The 15,973-nt window shown below is 49.6% G+C and overlaps 1 protein-coding gene across 1 annotated transcript in view; it reads left to right on the top strand.

The window, feature by feature from the left end:
* Positions 1 to 1,314: 1,314 nt before the first annotated feature.
* LOC107117653 (multidrug resistance-associated protein 9-like) overlaps positions 1,315 to 15,973 on the top strand; it is a gene marked incomplete at its 5' end in the record, with an annotated part of 75,101 nt that continues 60,442 nt past the window's right edge. The window contains 3 exons of the mRNA XM_015419810.1: positions 1,315 to 1,386; positions 4,964 to 5,088; positions 12,224 to 12,296. Coding sequence (XP_015275296.1) covers positions 1,315 to 1,386; positions 4,964 to 5,088; positions 12,224 to 12,296 — 270 coding nt within the window. The remainder of the gene's footprint in view (positions 1,387 to 4,963; positions 5,089 to 12,223; positions 12,297 to 15,973) is intronic.

The raw sequence follows: 15,973 nt of genomic DNA, 5'->3' as shown, positions 1-15,973 counted from the left end.
TCTTTCAGAGCTGTTCTCTCACGAACAGTCCTCAAAAGGGCTCTCTCAGACCCACCTACCTCATAGGGTGTCTGTAGTGGGGAGAGGAAGGGACGGAGACTGTAAGCCTCTCTGGCGGGGTATGAATCCAATCTCCCCCTCCCCCCTCCTCTCCTCCTCCTCCTCCTCCTCCTCCTTTTGTGACCAGAAACAAGTTGGGAGACAGTGTAGATGGAACGAGACTGGAGTGATATGGTCCCTATGAGTTACTCCAGTCAACATCCTGGCTGCAGCATTCCGCACCAATTTCCAGGTGCAAGGTCGAGGATGGGAGGACGTAAGGCATGTGATTGGCTGGGGAGCTCATTGCCGCGTAAGAACATCGGAGAGGTGCCCTGCAGGATCAGGCTACTATACTTGTGACAAGTGGGGGCCTGTAAAACCTGCGGGGGGGGGTCCCATCTTCTCCCCCTCCCCCCCGCATTGATGAGCCTTGGAGCCTGGTGGTGGCAGTGTCTGGGAGCCAATACGAGCCAGGAGCAGTTCCCAGTGCCTGCTGCTGCTGAGCAGGGCCCAGAGCAGTTCCTGAATGGCCAGCCGCAACTCCCAGAAAGTGACGGCGTAGTGGAAGCACGGCGAATAATGCAATCCACAATGTGCTAGTGCTGAACTATACACAGTGGTTTTATTTACAATATAATACATACAGTCCAAGTTAGCACTGGTAGAATCCAAATCCTTTGGCAGACTAACAAAGTGCTTCGCAAGGCATCCAATTCATAAGAGTGAAAAAGTACAGGCAGAGTGCACAGAATATATACTGCGAAGCACCAATCACGTCATAGTGCTGACTCACTGTGACTCCTGTGAGTATGATGCAATCTTGACCTGGTGACATGTCACCTTACTGTACTCCTGTCACTTCTAGATCAAGATGATCTAACTAACTCACATCACCTTAGCTGTCATCTTGCCAGCAGTATAAAACAATATGCTGACAGAAAGAGCATTCTCTGCACTCGCACAGAGAGCTCTACTTTTGGGGGGGATTTAAACCCCCCTGTGTATCCCCCTCCATATATTTCTGCAAACCTGGGGAGTGCCCCAAGTTTGCTGGAAAATCCATTTACGTGTGGCCCCAATCTGCTGATTTAGCCAGTCTGAGTCGACAATACTGACCTCAATGGACAAATGGTCTGATTCATTATAAGGCAGCTTCATACGATGCGACCCTCTAGAAAAGGATTCTGAGCCTTCCCTCTGTGCCTAAAGCATTCATTCGGGAAACGCCATACCATTTTAAATAACTGTTCTTCAAAATATTGTTTTTTTAAGGGTCAAGTTCTGGGGATTTGTGGAAACGTCGGAAGTGGGAAGAGCTCGCTCATATCAGCCATACTAGGACAGGTATGCAATATTTGTAACTTTGGCTTTAAAAAAAATCAGCCTTGTTTCCAAGCGCAAATAGAGTTGAATTAGGGCTGCCAAATCCCCCCAGGGGGCGGATTTCCCCCCACTTTGGAGGCCCGATTTCCACCGTGGGAATCGGGCCCCGGGGGAAACCCCACCCCAGCGTGCACGTCATCCAGATGTGACGTGATGACGCCGGGCACGCTGGGAGTGGGGCCACAGCCATTTGAGGGGAAAACATAGAGTTCGGCTGACGACGCTGAACGGGGGCCCCACGCCGCCAGGTAAAAACGATTTGGAAACCCTAAGTTGAATGTTTTGTAAGTTAATATTTATTTTTCCTGTGAACTTTTGTGGGTGGATTCCATGCTGTGACACTTTTTCATTGCTGTAGGATTCCTCTTTCATATTCAGTGGCAAACAGATTTGAAATAGTGATTCCATATGGCTCTTAGTATAGTGCCTTCTTTCTCATAAAAATGTATCCCCACAGGCAAAATCCCCAGAAGGTCCAAAGGGTTGGTGTGACTACCCCAGAAATTAAGTTTTCTCCAGAGAGAAAAACAATCCAAACAGCTTCAGGCTAACATACTATTTTATTGAAGTAACCAAGGTAAAATATGAACACAGAATAGAACCAGTTGTATAAAAAACCCCAAAAACAAAAATAGAAGGAATGTTCCTTAAGGGGCTCATCAAGCCCTACAGGAGGGATTGTTGAAGAAGTAGCCCTGCACATCCAATTTCATACTATTTTACACTCTCCTGGTCACCTAGAGGATACAGTGCAAGATGCCAAGCAAAACAGGGTGGTCCGTGATGGAAACCAGACCCCGCCCGCTTACCAATGGTAAGATCAGCAATGAACTTTTACCTAGATACATAACTTTTTGCCCTATTCTCTTCAGATACTGTTGAACCCTTGTGACGACCCCTTATCTGGGGAGGTCTGATTTCCCTTTAAAAGAGTTCTTTATGTTTTGTTCTACTGGGTATATCCGGCTGCCACCAGGAAATTTTAAAAGGATTTCCAAACCTTTATGCTTTTACTCTATTACTGGGTAGGTAGGTCGAGTTTAAGGCTTTCTAGGAACTAATGTGTTTCCTGAGGAATTATTTCTTTCAGAGCTAGCAGACTTAAATAAAAGAAGATTTATTGAAAGAGTTCATAAATAAAAGGGTATAACAATGTAACCAGTAATGTGAATATTTTCAACCATTGCTTAGTGTCTCACACAAGATCAGCTCCCTTTCTGTCAGGGATTTTTCAGGTAACTTTGTAACTTTAACTCAAGGTCTTATAAGTTCACTGTTACTCTCCAGTTTAACAGGACATACAGCCTTTCTTATATTTTGTCTTCAATTAAGCTTTCATTTACTTTTTCTTATTCTCTCTAACTTCCTTCATACACAGAACTAACTGAACTTTTCTCTGCTTCTCTCACAGACCTCAGAAAGAACTAACTAACTAACTGTCCCACTATCTTCATCAACTGTCTCAACTGTAACTGTCACTCTTGACAGACATACATTTTCATCCACTCAGAAACACTTCCAAAACCCCTCCCCCTCTCTGTCAACCACCAATCACACCACACTTGTCTCTTCAAGCACTCTAGTCTTTCACACAGCCATGCAACCAAACTTTTAAAGAGACATACACACATATAAAACAAGGAATTGTTACAACCCTCCTTTCTAATCTCTAATGGTTAGGCTAATTGTCTGGCACATAGAGGGCCTGAAAGCGATGAATACAGGCCAGAGGTATATCTGAAGGGCACAGCTTTAATTTTACCCTTAAGTTGCCAGCAAGCAAACAAAGGCTCATGGGATACATGAACCAAAGAACAGAAGTTAGCTATAGCAAAACCAACCCAGAAATAAGGAACAGAATGGCCCAGGCTCATGAAACCCCAAATTCTGCCACAATAATCACCAATATTCCCTCTAAGTTGAGTTAGTGTGAGCTAGCTCACAGTTTTTTAGCCTCCAGTTCACATATTTTTGTCTGAGCTCAGGAAGGATGGCTCCAGAGTAAACTAATTTATGCAGTAGCTAAATAGCTCGCTCACAACTTTAAGGCCAGTAGCTCACTCCTGTGCTCTGTCATCCTTTAGCAAGAACAAGGGATGCTACTCATGCAAAATAAATAAATAAATCCATGTGTACCTGAGCATATGAGGAGCTGCGGTGGCTCAAGTGGTTAAGACGCTGAACTGCAGGCTGTGGAAGGTTGGTAGTTCAGCAGTTCGAGACCCGAGTGTGCCGCATGACGGAGTGAGCTCCCGTCTCTAGTTCCAGCTCCTGCCAACCTAGCAGTTCGAAAGCAAGAAACTGCAAGTAGATAAATAGGGACCACTTCAGTGGGAAGGGAACAGCGTTCCGTGCATCTTGGTGTTTAGTCATGCCGGCCACATGACCACGGAAACGTCTTCGGACAGTGCTGGCTCTTCGGCTTTGAAACGGAGATGAGCACCGCAACCCTAGAGTCGGATTCGACTGGCTTTCAAGCAAGGGAACCTTTACCTTTACCTGAGCATATATGGATCTTTGGATCTGGGTAATGTAGGCCACCCACTGACCCAGAGGTCCCAATCTAGCCTGATCATCAGATCTCAGAAGCTAAGCAGGGTTAGCCCTGGTTAGTACTTGGATGGGACGCCAACAAGGAAGTCCAGGGTCACTCCTCAAAGTCAGGCAATGGCAAACCACCTCTGTTAGTCTCTTGCCTGGATGGTGTAGGTAAGCCTGGTCTCATCAGATCTTGGAAGCTAAGCAGGGTTTTATTACTAAGTAATGGCTGCAGGGGCAGTGGGAGGGGGCTGGTTGGGATTGGGACCCCTGCACAGGAGGGGATGCATTCAGAGGACACGAAAGAAGCGAAACCAGTACCTGATAACCATGACAAAAGTAAAGTGAAGGGACACCGGTGACGACAGCGATACACAGTCTCAAAAAGAAATGAAAGGCCCCGTTCACATGGACAAGTTGCCGCGCTAAAGACACGAATGTCAGGCGGATTTTTGGTGTGCGATCACACCGCAACATCTGGGAAGCGTAGCGCACCCATGGCCAACCCGTGGCGTCCCGCCGAAGATGCACAGTAAAAAAGTACCTCGGAAAGAGCACTAGTATCCGGGAAACGCGGGGCAGGGGCCAGCATCTGATTGCGGGAGCGCTAGTATCCTGTGGTGCCCGTCCATGTCCCGTTGTAAACTGGATGTTTTTTGTAAGCGCATGCGCACAAACACGTAACTGAAAGCAGTGCCGCTCCACGGAACTGTGCATGCGTACAAACGCGAAACGCTTGCCGCGCCGCTTCTTTGCCACGCTCCAGCATCGCCGTGTGATCGCCAGCGAACAGCCTAAGCGCAAAGCCTCGGGGGGACCATGTGATCGGATTACCGCACATAATTTTGCTCCAGGGCGAACAGCCACGCCTCCCCCTCCGCGTTATCTGGCCTGCGTGACCAGGGCCAAAGTCATTTATCAAATCATCCCTATCTGTAAACAGCAGCGGATCCCGGAGAGGCCAATTTGATCTTTTAAATGCCCAGCCTCCTTCTTCCAGATGCACCTGCACCGAGGGACAGTTGCCGTGGACGGGACTTTGGCTTACGTGTCTCAGCAGGCGTGGATATTTCATGGGAGTGTCAGAGAAAACATCCTGTTTGGAGAACCCTTTGAGGAGCAAAGGTAAGTGATACTTCATGCGCTTTCACACTCTCTGAATAATGCACTTTCGATCCACTTTGGTGATCGTTTGCAAGTGGCTTTGAAGATCAAGAAAAGGTTGCTGGGTAGGGAGGCACTGAACACTTCCCTCCCTGTACGTTGGTTTTTGTATAAGCTTGCAAAGTAAATAAGCAACCAGCCAGCACCACGTGAGTTTGAGATTTAAAGGAAACTATCTTTACTAGAAACAAGGGAGGGGAGTTACATAGGAAGGAAAAACAAGTAAAGATCCTAACTGAAGAGACTACATCTTCTCTAGATAGTCTCTACACCATGTTGATAGTAGATAGTCTCTACTGTACTCTCTTCTCTTCAGAACAAAGACAAGAAGTTCTCCCTTTCTTCTAAGCAAAAGCCTATGTGACCTAAGGCAGGTAGACACATTCAAAACTCAAATAACCAATGGTCATTCTGCTGGTCATCTTTCTAGGGCAGGGCTTCCTTTTTTACCTGACAGGAACCAAGGACTGGTCCCTGATTGGCTCTAAGACTAACTTGTTAGCTAACACAAATATTAGCATATGTAAACAGTTTAACTCTGTCATGACAGAAGTAAGTGAACTTGCAATATTCCAACAATATTACAGACTACACTTGGAATACTAGGTTCACTGAATCCAGTGAAACAAAGTTTGAGTCCAGTGGCACCTTTAAGACCAACAAAGATTTTTTCAAGGTATAAGCTCATACCTTGAATAAACCCTTGTTGGTCTTAAAGGTTTCACTAGACACAAAATTTGTTTTATTGATTCAGACCAACATGGCTGCCCACCTGGATGAATCCAGTGAAAATACGCAAGAAGGATAAACACAGCTCTGCTTCCCAGTTTTTGCTCACCTGATACTTCAGTACCCATATATGTATGTGTATTTCCTGGCTTGCCGGCCTTGCAGCTCCACTGCCGAGCCCCACAAGGGGCCTGGCGGTGGACATGCAAGGTCGGCGGGAGTGCAAGGAAGCCCTGCGAAGGCCCTCCCTGGCCCCAGGCAGGCAGGGGTGGGGAGAGGCAGGGAGGAAGCAACTTACCCTCCCTCTTCTCCTGCCTCCTCCTGGCTGAATGAGGGCTGGAAGCAGGGGGCGGGGCTTCGTCATGTGCCCCACCCCCCTGCACCTCACCCGGGGGAACTGCATTTCCCCGCGTTCCCCCCCGAAATGACCTCTGCCTCTGCTCCAGATGCTTATCCAATTCCCTCTTGAAGCCGTCTGTGCTTGTAGCCACCACCACCTCCTGTGGCACTGAATTCCATGTGTTAATCACTCTTTGATTGAAGAAGGACTTCCTTTTATCTCTTCTAACCTGACTGTTCAGCAATTTCATTGAGTGCCCATGAGTTCTTGTATTGTGTACCGTTGATTGTTTGGGAATGCATTACTGTGTATGAAGCTGCGCATGGCCATTGTTATAATGGAAATTGCTTTAGCTGTACATGTGCATGGTCTGATTGGCAAACCTATCTCTGCGACATGTTGGCTACTTCCCTACTGTACTCTCTTCTCTTCCGAACAAAGACAGGAAGGTCTCACTTTCTTCTAAACAAAAAACCTACGTGACCTAAGGCAGGTAGACACCTTCAAACCTCAAAGAACCAATGGTCTTTCTGCTATTCATCTCTCTAGGGCAGGACTTCTTTCTTACCTGGTGGGAGGCAAGGATGGATCCCTGATTGGCTCTAAGACTAACTTGCTGGCTAACACAGGCATTAGCATATGTAAGCAGACAGTTTAACTCTTTCATGACAGAAATAAGTGAACTTGCAATACTCTAACGCTATATCTTTTCCCTGATTCACCCCCACCTCACCAGCTGCAATTAGATGCATGGGGGCGGGGGAATATACCGGCAGGGTTACAAAACTCTAGGCAGAAAAGAAAAGAAGATATTAAATTTAAACCTTGCCCTTCACTACCCAAAGGTGTCTCAGAGCAGTTTACAATCTCCTTTCCCTTCCCCTCCCCACAACAGACACCCTGAGAGGTAGGTGGGGCTGAGAGAGCTCTCTCGAGGATTGCCCTTGAGAGAACAACTCTGACAAAACTATGGCTTGCCCAAGGTCACCCAGCAGCTGTGGGTGGAGGAGTGGGGAATCAAACCCAGTTCTCCCAGATTAGAGTCCGCGCTCTGAACCACTAGACCAAAGTGGCTCTCTCTCTTGAGAGAACAGCTCTGAAAGAACTTATGACTGACCCAAGGTCACCCAGCTGGCTGCATGTGGAGGAGTGGGGAATCAAACCCCGTTCTCCCAGATTAGAGCCCATGCTCCTAACCACTACACGAAGGTGGCTCTCAATCTGGCGATCACCTTGAATTACAACTGATTTCCAGACTACAGAGATGACCTGCAGGAAGTGTTAGTTTCAGAGGGTGAACTGTATGGCAGTATACTCCGCTGAGCTCCTTTCCCTCCCCAAACCCCTCCCTCCCCATGTTCCTCCCCCAAATCCCCCAGGAATTTCCCAACCCAGAGTTGGCAAACTCTAGATTTATTTATTTATGTGGTGTATTCAATCTGACCCATGCATGTATGAGAAACACGGTCATTGAATCACCATGTGAAGCTTCATTCCTGGGCTAGGATCCTAATCCCTCAAATGTAATTGGTAGCCCAGGAAGAGCCGACCAATCACCAACAGCCAGTTCCAAGAGCGGGCACTATTGTGATTGGACCTTATCCCTGCAACCTCATAGGTTGGTATTTGCATAGTAGGCGTGGCTATATTAGCCGGGAGAGTTTAAAAGTGGAACAGCTTCAATGCTAAAGCTGTTCTGGCTATCAGATGTTGATCTGTTTGGAGTTGAGTTATGAGTTGCTGAATAAAGCTGATCTTTTGCTGAAATCACTCTCTGACTCTTTGTTAAGTAACCGACTTAACAATTTATTTATTTCATTAGATTTTTACCCCGCCCTCCCAGCAAGGCCGGCTCAGGGCGGCTTACAGCACAATACAAAACAATGCAATATAATAATACAATATACCATATAAAATCCAACCATACAAAAGTTAAAACCACAACTATACAGCGTATTAAAGTGCTCGCATTTGATTCCTCACGTACAATCCGATTCTTAGTCTCGTTCAGATCTCCCAGGCACTTGGGTCAGGCTATACTTGGGGGGGGGCGGGGGGCGGGCTCACTCTCCGTAACTGTCAGATGTCAGTGGTGGCAGTGGTGGTGGAGGTTCCAAAGGCCTGGCGGAAGAGCTCCGTTTTACAGGCCCTGCGGAACTGTAACATGTCCAGCAGGGCCCTGATCTCCTCCGGGAGCTCATTCCACCAGAATGGAGCCACCACTGAGAAAGCCCTGGCCCTTGTTGTCACAAGCCTGGCCACCTTGATGTTCGGGAGGAGCAGCCGATTCTGGGTCCCAGATCGCAGTGCTCTCTGGGGAACATATGGGGAAAGGTGGTCCCTCAGGTATGCAGGGATAACAGGGATAACAGATTTTCTGAAGTATGCACAAAAACTCATCTCACAGCAACCGTTTTCTCCCGACACTAGTCTCCTTCCCAACACTTTAAGGCAACAGGAGATATTTCATCTTGCAATTTAAGCTAGCTCAGGGAGGGGAGGAGGTGCTAGGCCTGGGGGCCCCCCGGCCTTTATTGTTCTTAATGGGATTGCCCTCGCCAGCCCCGTGTTTTGGTTCCTGAGGACCCCGGCTTCCAGCCCTGGCGGTTCAATTATCGCTCTTTTCATGTTGTCATGTGGCGTGTGTCTGATTCCAGCTGCTACAGCTTTCGTGTCTAAATCTCCACGACAGAAGAAAGAAAGAAACGAAGAGAGAAAAAAGAACGGAGGTGTTAAATCCATCAGCGGCTCACCCACGGGGGCATCCCTAGAAATCCAAACTAATGAGAGTTGACACGGCTAATTGGTGTCACTTCAGTCTGGGCACGTGGCTTCCTGTTTTGTGAGACTCATTATAAAGCCACGCTCCTCTGAGCAGAGGGAAATCGGAACCGGGAGCCAGAATGGGACTGGAAGGAGAACCAACAGATCCCCAGTTCAGATCCCCGCTCTGCCATGGTTTACTGGGTGCCCCGGGCTCAGTTGCTCAGCTTGACATACCTCATAGCAGTGTTGTGGAGCGTAAATGGAGGAGGCACGGCTGCCACATTCCACCATCACCCCGGACACTGGGTGGGGGAGGTAGAGCCAGTGTTCCCTCTAAGTTAACTTAGTGTGAGCTAGATCACAGTTTTTTAGCCTCCGGCTCACACATTTTTGTCTCAGCTCAGGAAGGATGGCTCCAGAGCAAACTAATTTATGCAGAATTAAAACTTTCTCTTAGGAGCTGCGGTGGCTCAAGTGGTTAAGACGCTGAACTGCAGGCTGTGGAAGGTCGGTAGTTCAGCAGTTCGAGACCCGGGTGCCGCATGACGGAGTGAGCTCCCGTCTCTAGCTCCAGCTCCTGCCAACCTAGCAGTTCGAAAGCAAGAAATTGCAAGTAGATAAATAGGTACCACTTCGGTGGGAAGGGAACAGCGTTCCGTGCGCCTTGGTGTTTAGTCATGCCGGCCACATTACCACGGAAACGTCTTCGGACAGCGCTGTCTCTTCGGCTTTGAAACGGAGATGAGCTCCGCAACCCTAGAGTCGGATTCGACTGGCTTTCGAGCAAGGGAACCTTTACCTCTACTTACTTAACCACTACACCAGACTGGCTCCCAGACTGCCCGTAAGGTAGAAAGGCAGCTCATAAAATGTTCTAAACAAATAAACAGGGCTTAATCTAGCACGATATTCCCACTTGTGCTAGAGTTCTTGCATAATTGGAAAAGCGAGAGCCAGGCTGCAGTAGCTGTTTGCACGGAGTCTCTCTTATTGTATCCCCGCTTACATTTCCACTTGGAAAGGCTCTCATGTAACTGTTTTGTGGGTACCATAATATCGAGGGAGCTACTGGCATTAAAGCTGGGAGCAAACAATTTGGCTGCTGCATAAATTAGTTTGCTCTGGAGCCCTCCCTTCCTGAGCTAAGGCAAAAAGGTGTGAGCCGGAGGCTAAAATACTGTGAGCTAGCTCACACTAACTCAGCTTAGAGGGAACACTGCTGGCAACGCTAGGAATTTCCCACTCCAGTGCTGGCATCCCTACACATGCAGGAGAAGGAGGGGTGAGGTAGCATTTGGACTGGGGAAGGTAAAAGGTAAAGGTTCCCTTGCTCGGAAGCCAGTCGAGTCCGACTCTGGGGTTGCGGTGCTCATCTCCGTTTCAAAGCCGAAGAGCCAGCGCTGTCCGAAGACGTTTTTGTGGTCATGTGGCCGGCATGACTAAACACCAAGGCGCACGGAACGCTGTTCCCTTCCCACCGAAGTGGTCCCTATTCATCTACTTGCAATTTCTTGCTTTCGAACTGCTAGGTTGGCAGGAGCTGGAACTAGAGACGGGAGCTCACCCCGTCTTGCGGCACACTCGGGTCTCGAACTGCTGAACTACTGACCTTCCACAGCCTTCAGTGCAGCGTCTTAACCCCTTGAGCCACCGCCACTGGGGAAACATGGGTTTAAATCTCACGTCTGCCGTCGATTCCTCTCATGGCCACCAGCCTCAGGTCTGCATCTCCAGAATGAAAGTAATACTATCGACAAACCTCTTAGGACTTCTGTAAACACCGACACAATGAAATCCAAACACACTTTATAAATTGAAAAGTTCTGTGTTCGCTAGGGTTGCTAGGTCCCTCAAGGCAACTGGTGGGGGGGTGGGGGGACTTACCAGGAGCGGGAGGGAGGCCCGGCCAATGTCGCAGCGACGTGTGTCTACATCACTTCCGACGTGACCCACAAGTGATGTCATCATGCAATGACATTGGAGCGACGCTCTGCTTTTTGGGCAAAACCTCTATGGTGAATTTGGCCGTTACACAGAGTTTTCGCCCAAATACCAGACCGTCGCCCTGACGTCACTGACGTGATGACGTCGCTTTGGGGGTCACACTGGAAGTGACGTAGACACGTTGCCGCAACGCTGGCTGGGCCTCACTCTTTTCCTGGGTAAGTGCCACCCCCCTCTGGCCGGCTGATCAGCGGTGGGGCAGTGAGGCTTGGAAACGGGGTAACTCCTCCTCCACTGGGGGGTCTGGCAACTCTAGTGTTCACCCAGCCTGCAGACGCACACCAAGCAAAAGTTGAAAATAATGTGCGCCTCAGTCCTTGGCATCCAAATTAGCTTTCCCATTTATTTTTTTAAAAAGTATTGATCAGGGAATCCCAGGTCATGAAAAGGATCTCACTGGGTCAAAAGACGCGCTCACTGGACTCCCTATTCAGGTGAGCATGTCTCAAGCTCGCTTATGGAGGCCCTTTGGCTTTGAAGAAGACAAAAGCCATGCGAGAGGACTGATGCCAGGGCTATTTTTGGGGCAGGAACGCACAGGAATGGAGTTCCGGCGGGCTCCAAAATTGGCCACGCCCAGCAGGAACTCATTATCATAATAGGCCACACCAGGGCTCTAGTCGGGGGGGAGCTCTCAGGTACGGCGCTCCGGAAGAGAACCTCTAGGGGGCGGGGCGGTCACGTGGTGAAGCCCCGCCCCCTTCTTTACCCCGCCCTCTGCTTCGATCCTCATTCCGTTTGGGAATGAGGATGAAGCAGGAGGGTAAGTAGCCGGGCCTTCTGACACACTTCCGGTGATGTCAGGGGGTGTGGCCTTCTGTCACTTCCGGTGATGTCAGGGGGCGTGGCATATGCAAATAAGTTATGCTAATGAGTTATGCTAATGAGCTCCGGCAGCTCTTTTTCTACAACAAGACCCCTGGGCCACACCCAACAACAGGAACTCATTAGGACTGGCTACATTAGGGGTGTGTGGCCTAACATGCAAAGGAGTTCCTGCTACCAAAAAAAAAGGCCCTGGGTTTTGACAACAAACAAGGTAAACAGAATAAGAAGCAAAAGGTGGGTGTGGCTGGATGACCACACTTCTGGTAACATGGAGGCCTGATATGCTAATGAGCTGTACTGTCCGGCGTGTGACCTAATATGCTAATGGGTTTTTGCTGTTGGGTGTGGCCTATTATGCTAATGAGTTCCTCCTGGGCTTTTCTACACAAAAAAAGCCCTGCTGATGACTGTTTCCTTCTGCTTCCTTAGGTACAGATATGCTGTCAGCGTTTGCAGCCTGAAATCAGATCTGGCCATCCTTCCATACGGAGACCTGACTGAAGTAAGTGCCGTGATACAAACCAACATCATGCAGACTTTCCAGCAGAGGCTCCGCAGGTGAACCGGTCTTTCCCACTATTTGGCTGTTGGCCGATGCAGGGGCATTCTCTACGGAAACGTCCTCCCGGTTCATATGCTGCTTATCTAGGGGGCCGCCATCTTGATCGGCCTCCCTCATGACTGAATAGGGCTGCCAAGTGGGGGCGGGGGGTGGGTACACCCCCGCTTTGGAGGCCCGATTTCCACCGCCGCAGAATCGGGCCCCGGGGGAACTCTGCCCCCCGAAGCGCAGCGTGGCTGTGTCACCGGAGGTGACACAACCACGTCGCTCACGTTGGGGGCGTGGCCCGGATCGTCGGAGGGAAAACTCTATGGTTTTCCCTCCGACGATGGGGGCCACGCCCCCAACGGGAGCGACGTAGCGCGTCACTTCCGGGGCGCGCTGGCGGCGCATGCGCGCACATCAAAGACGAACTCCAGAGCCGAGAGACGCTCCCCCTCCGGTAGGTTGATACGACTTGGCAACCCTGTGACTGAATGGGCCACGTATGAGTGGGTGAGGATAATGGAGGATCTGGCCTGTTACGCTGAGACCTTGATGAGCAACTTCTGGTCAACGGAGACACTTTAGTTTGAGAGCCAGTTTGGTGTCGTGGTTAGGAGCGTGCACGGACTCTAATCTGGGAGAACCGGGTTTGACTCCCTACTCCTGCACGTGCAGCTGCTGGTGTGACCTTGGGTCAGTCACAAGTTCTCTCAAAGCTGTCCTTGAAAGGGCAGTTCTCTCAGAGCTCTCTCAGCCCAACTTACCTCACAGGGTGTCTGTTGTGGGGAGGGGAAGGGAAAGGAGATTGTAAGCCACTCTGAGACTCAACAGAAGGGCGGGGTGTAAATCCAATCTCTTCTTCTTGTTGTGAGAGCCGTTTGGTGTAGTGGTTAAGTGTGCGGACTCTAATCTGGGAGAACCGGGTTTGATTCCCCACTCCTCCACTTGCACCTGCTGATGTGACCTTGGGTCAGTCGCAAGCTCTGGCACAGCTGTCCTTGAAAAAGAGCAGTTTCTGTCAAGAGCTCTCTCAGCCCCACCCACCTCACAGGGTGTCTGTTATGAGGAGGGGAAGGGAAAGGAGTTTGTAAGCCGCTCTGAGACACCTTTGGGTAGTGAAGGGCGGGGTATAAATCCAATCTCCTCTTCTTCTTCTTCTTCTTGTTTGTACCCCAGTTTTCTCTCCAATGGGGACCCAAAGCAGCTTACAGTTTTCTCCCTAACTCCATTTTATCATCACAACAACCCTGTGAGGTAGGATAGGCTGAAAGTATGCAACTGCCCAGGGTCATCCAACAAGCTTCCATGGCAGAATGGGGATTCGAACCTGGTTCTCCCAGACCCTAGTCCAAGTCTCTAACCGTTACACCACACTGGTTCTCTTTATCACTGTCGGGTGAGTTCAGCAGAAGAGCAGAACCCTGTTTAGATATCCCCCCCTTTTTTGGATCTGTCTCACAAGCCGTCCTGCTGCCCGTTTCCACGCGAGTGACTGAAATAAGAGCAGATACAGGTTTTAAGGGGGGAAAGGCTATAATAATAGACTGTGGCAATAACCAAATGTGGCGATAATAGAATGTGGCAATGCGTCCCTCTAGGCCGCCTTGTCAGTTTAAATTTTTATTAGAGGCGTTCTTAACGGGCAGCATTGTGCATGACTCGACTTAGGACTCAGGTTCCATTTTTTAAAGTACTTTGGGACTAGCTGTTACGGCACCGTTGCTACAGGTATTTTTTTTTGGGGGGGGAAACATAAAGCCTCTAATGTGCCTCATTTGGATGTCTATCTGCAGACAGTTCCAAGTGTCTCTCAATGTCCCCTCTAATTCTCCTCCCCATTGAGAGGAGCAGTTCACATCCTGAGCAGAATAGAACTGCTGTAATCTTACGATTGGGTAATGGGCAGTGCAAGATCCCGCACGGCCCCAGGTTGCTGCTGAAGGGGCTTCCTGTGTTATTGAGCAGCCGCTCGTGCGCACAGCTTAGAGGGAACAGTGGTGCCTCTCCTGTAGACCTGTGTGCATAAGATTAAGGCTCAGATCCAGGGATCTGCGAGATGAACAGATAAAGCTGCCTTATACCAAGTCTGTGGTGTATCAAGTCCTGACAAGTCCAGACATGTCCAGGCAAGTCCAGAGACAAACATCGAGCTTCGCTCCAAGAGACAATGGACTATGCGGATCCTAGCCCGCTCCAATCAGGGGGCTAGGTTCCTGGCCGAGAGCCAATGGGACTCTTGGCCGCTGTAAATAACCTATTGGGGTGTGTTTTGGGTGGCGGTTTCTCGGGGAATATAAGCCGGCCTGCGAGCCGGCCAAAGTCGTCTTGTTCCGGATAGAATAAAGTACGCTTTGCTGAAATTACTCTCCGTTTGCGTACTTTTCAAAGTCAGACCAGTATTGTCTACTCACAAGAAGAAGAAGAAGAAGGAGAAGAAGAAGAGGAGGAGGAGGATGGATTTATACCCCGCCCTTCACTACCCGAAGGAGTCTCAGAGCTGCTTACAATCTCCTTGCCCTTCCTCTCTTCACAACAGACACCCTGTGAGGTAGGTGGGGCTGAGAGAGCTCTTTCGAGAGCTGCCCTTGAGGGAACAGCTCTGAGAGAACTTGTAACTGACCCAAGGTCACACCAGCAGCTGCATGTGGAGGCGTGGGGAATCTCCCAGATTAGAGTCCGCTCTCCTAACATCTACACCAAATTTGTTCTCAAGAGCATAAGAACGTAAGAGAAGCCATGTTGGATCAGGTCAATGGCCCATCCACTCCAGCACTCTGTGTCACACGGTGGCCCGAACCTGGGTATTCAAACCGGCAGTGGATCTCCAGGGTCTCAGGCAGAGGCCTTTCACATCCAGTACTGCCTAATCCTTTTAGCTGGAGATGCCAGGGACTGAACCTGGGACTTTCTTCATAGGAATCCAGCCCTGGGGACCCCCTGGAATTACAGGTCACCTCCAGACTACAGAGCACAGTTACCCTGGAGAAAATGGATGCTTTGGAGGGTGGACTCTGTGGCATTGCATCCCACTGAGGTCCCTGTTCTCCCCAGGCTCCAACCCCAAATCTCCAGGAGTTTCCCCCCCTGGATCTGGCAATCCTCCCCCCCCATCCCCCGCTGGTGGGGGACCCTGCAAGCCTGTCTTCTGCATGCCAAGCAGATGCCTTTCCACTGAGCCACGCCCCCTCCCTAAGATCTTATCCAACCCCTAGTGTCTTCCCCCTGATACATTATAGTGCCCAGAAATCGTTTGCCCAAGAAGAAATGCAAGTGAGGATTCAATCAGTTTGACTCAGCACAAGATCCTAGTTTGACACACTTAACCACTATGCTAGTCTGGCACTGACACTCTTAACCACTGCACCAAGAGAGCCAGTTTGGTGTAGTGGTTAAGAGCGGCGGACTTGAATTTGGAAAACCGGGTTTGATTCCCCACTCATCACATGAAGCCTGCTGGGGGACCTTGGGTCAGTCACAGGAATCTCAGAGCTGTCCTCTCAAGAGCGGTCCTTGAAAGAGCTCTCTCGGCCCCACTGACCTCACAGGGTGTCTGTTGTGGGGAGGGGAAGGGGAAGGAGATTGTAAGCTGCTCCAAGATTCATTCGGGTAGTGAAGGGCGGGGTATAAATCCA

Source organism: Gekko japonicus, unplaced genomic scaffold, assembly GCF_001447785.1.
Source record: "Gekko japonicus isolate JY-2015 unplaced genomic scaffold, Gekko_japonicus_V1.1 scaffold2472, whole genome shotgun sequence".
In the NCBI taxonomy this organism is placed as follows: Eukaryota; Metazoa; Chordata; class Lepidosauria; order Squamata; family Gekkonidae; genus Gekko; species Gekko japonicus.
This window is presented reverse-complemented; position numbering and strand designations above follow the sequence as displayed.